At 35.7% G+C, this 3,694-nt stretch overlaps 1 protein-coding gene across 1 annotated transcript; it reads left to right on the forward strand.

Annotated features, from left to right (window-relative positions):
• Positions 1-2,446: 2,446 nt before the first annotated feature.
• LOC106513091 (dynein light chain 1, axonemal) lies at positions 2,447-3,064 on the forward strand (the record flags this gene model as incomplete). Its single annotated transcript, XM_014001764.1, is given in 2 exon segments — positions 2,447-2,587; positions 2,877-3,064. Coding segments are annotated over 2 exon segments (206 nt in total), but the record flags the coding sequence as incomplete, so codon positions are not given.
• Between the last annotated feature and the right edge of the window lie 630 nt (positions 3,065-3,694).

Consider the following 3,694-nt stretch of genomic DNA (forward strand, 5'->3'; position numbering starts at 1 on the left):
ATTATATTAAATTATTTACAGAAATTGTGCAATAACTGGTTAAATAAAATTAGGCAGGTGCATACATTTGGGCACTGTTGTCATTTTATTGATTTCAAAACCTTTATTGGAACCCAGATTTGGTTTGGTAAGTTCAGTGGCCCTTGATCTCCATACACAGGTGACTCCATTTACATATGAGAAAGGGTATTTAAGGGGGGCAACTGTAAGTTTTTCTCCTCTTTGCATCTTCACTGAAGAGTCACAGCATGGGAGTCTCAAAACAACTTTCAAGTGAGCTGAAAACAAAGATTGTTCACCGTCATGGTTTAGAGTCAACACAGTTTAAGATAATCACCACAGTTAACTTTAGGATTTTTACAAATAACGAGCTAATTGGGTATGGTTGTGGCAAAGAGTCATTTACAACATATTTTCTCTCTGCTAACAGAATGTGATAGTGTTATTTTGCATGAGATGGTATATAACTTTGAGATTTGACTAGAAGAGCTATATTTGACATTTGTTTACTTAAGATGATATTCGTCTAAAAGAAGGTCATATCCATTCTTTCATGGATTCAGGATTAAACTTATTCAACTCTGGTGTCATTAACAAGGTAATTTGGCAAAATGAACAGAATGAATGCAAGGTGTGTGGTAAAAAAGACTGTTGGAGAAATGTGAGAGAGCTGCCCTGTGCGAGCTGTCAGACAATTCTGAGAACATGCTGTACGTTTAAAACGTGTTGTTGTCTTATCAAAGCATGTGTCGAGTCTGCGAGGCTGAAGAATGAATCCCTTTTCTGTCACCGAAGTTCAATGGGAAGAGATAAAAGTCTTTTTTCTTATCAGTAAAGGTAAGTGCACGTGTCACCTTCACTGACTTTTTATTGCATTTTATTTCAGAACCAGCAATTAAGAGTTTACAGTCTTGTATATTAATAACCTGCAATTGTCTTTGATCAACAGAAAGAAGCCAAGCAATGATGTTTGATGTTCAAAACTTTTGATTTGGATAACTGACAAAAAAAAAACTTTTAAAAATGTTAAAGGAATATCCTGAAACACTTGTGTTTAGGAGCACAGATTCACCTGCAGAAAGCACAAAGATTAATGATTTCCTACAGTGTTCAAACTGAATAAAAAATTACATAAAGCTGAACTCATGCCATGCAGTTGTTTTATTTCTTGTTTTTCATCTTGTAATAAGTAATCTAGCAATAAATAACAGCTGGAAGCAGTTGGACTTCTCCTCCATTCTCCATCTAACCTCACCTCCGTGCCTGGATGTGCCTGGGTGTAGCAAAGTAGAAATTGATACAGAAAAGTCTTTACATAAAATAACATTTCAGGCATCCTGCAGATTTTTCTGTTTCAATATAAGATAAGAAAGAAAGGAAAAAGAGAAATATACATCTCAACTATTTAGTTTTAATGTGAATAAAAATTCAAACTAAGGATCAAAGACATACTATAGCAAATATGTTGGCACGTAAATTTAACATGTGTACAGATGAGGTTAAAGTGTCCCTTTTTTGAGCTTATTGCACTTCCTTATGTACGGCTCATCTGTGGTGTAACTACAGTAAAGCAGTAGTGAGGAAATTGCAAACAGCCAATCAGGATGCTTTTAGAATCCTCCTGAGATTTTCAAAATGGACTTCTGCAAGTCAAATGTTTGTCATGAGCAACGTTCCAAATTTTCATGCTTTGCCGAGGAACAATATGTTTAAATTTATGTGCCGGTTGGATGTGTCAAACAAATTAATTGTAAAATCTTTATCAACTGCATCATATAGTGAAAAGATATACATCAAGTTTTTTTTTTTTGGAACATTGGATTAGCTGTTTGTGTGCTTTTTGATGAATGTTTTATTGTTTCCTTTTTCTTGACGTGTTTTTCTTTATTTTTTTATCATGTGGACTATTTTTGTCTGAGATAACAAAGACATGAAAATGTATTCCATTTACTATTTATTTATATACCAACCGGATACATATAGCGGGTAAAATAAGTATTGAACACGTCACCATTTTTCTCAGTAAATATAGAGGTGCTAATGACATGAAATTTTCACCAGATGTTGGTAACAACTCAAGTGATCCATACATACAAAGAAATCAAACCATAAATGTCTAGAAATGAAGTTATTTGTAATAATGTGGAATGGCACAGGGAAAAAGTATTGAACACATGAAGAAAGGGAGGTGTAAAAAGGCATGGAAAGCCAAGACACCNCCCTTTCTTCATGTGTTCAATACTTTTTCCCTGTGCCATTCCACATTATTACAAATAACTTCATTTCTGGACATTTATGGTTTGATTTCTTTGTATGTTTGGGTTGTTACCGACATCTAGTGAAAATTTCATGTCATTAGCACCTCTAGTAATATATTTACTGAGAAAAATGTTGATGTGTTCAATACTTATTTTACCCGCTGTATTATCTTTTCTGTGTTGTGCAGTGGAGTTTGAGAAGCTGAAAGGCCTGCCGTGCTTGGTGAACCTGCTTTTTGTTGGAAATCCTCTGGCGAAGCAACACACTAAAAAGGGAAACTGGAGGACTGAAGCTTCTAAAACACTCCCTAACCTGAGGAAACTAGATGGTGAGAGGGATTAAAACAGCTGTGTTTAAAAAAGATGAAAAGGGTTGCAAAGAGTAGCCCCCAGAAAAGTAAAGTAAAATAAAAGTTTTGTGTTCGTTTACACGCCCTACACATATCATAAAACACCGAAGCTTACAAAACAAAACATTTCCTGTGTGAAGCTTAATGTTAGAGTGCAGAAATGTAAATGTTTGGGAGATGGTTTAAGACATTAAAAAGAAATGTTGTCAAGGTGCATAAAAGCAAACAGTTGTTTTGAGACATTTATGTGATTTCTCTGTAATTATAGGAGAGATCATCATCAGAAAAGAGCAGGAAGAAGAAGGAACGAGCTCTAAAGGTCTTCCTACATGATCCTTTTTTTTGTCACGGTGCTCCTTTTTAAGCACTAAGACTTTATGAGGTTTGCAGCACATGCTGGATTAAACACACGTTGATGTTTTGGGTTCATAAATACATCAACAAATAGCAAGGTAAATAAAGAAATAATTTTAAAGTTCATGTTCAGTTTATTTATATAGCGCCAAGTCACAACATACGTTGTCTCAGAGCACTGTACATAAAAAGAGCAATCTAAAGAAGAAACCAGCAGATTATGTTGAATCACTTCATCACAGTCTCCCATCCTGAACAAACGGTGGAGAGGAAAAACTCCCTGCTAATCAGGAAGAAACCTCCAGCAGAACCAGGCTCAGGACAGGCGGCCTGCCTCGACCGGCTGGTTGGGGGACAGGAAAGAGACACAGACAAACACAGAAGAACTGGTCCAGGACTGGTCCAGGTGCACCTTCTTCTGGAAGAGACAAAGAAAAAACATGATAGAAATAATTACAATAAACACGTAGAGAAGAGAGACTAAAGACAACAGCAGAGTGAAGAAATGTGCTCAGTTTGTAAAAATATACTATCCATATAAGTCTATAGCAGCAGAAATGAAGAATAATTCAGGAAGCCTAAGTCTAACTATATGATTTATCATTAAATTAAAGTAGTTTGAGGGTGTAATGTCTGGATAGTCAAAATCTTGAAAACTGCATCAAGCTTCATCTTTGTGCTTGAATCCTCTTCGTCTTCACAGACACAAAGGAGCCTCTATTGATTTCCTCA

This window comes from Austrofundulus limnaeus, unplaced genomic scaffold (genome assembly GCF_001266775.1).
Source record: "Austrofundulus limnaeus strain Quisiro unplaced genomic scaffold, Austrofundulus_limnaeus-1.0 Scaffold10, whole genome shotgun sequence".
Taxonomy (NCBI): domain Eukaryota; kingdom Metazoa; phylum Chordata; class Actinopteri; order Cyprinodontiformes; family Rivulidae; genus Austrofundulus; species Austrofundulus limnaeus.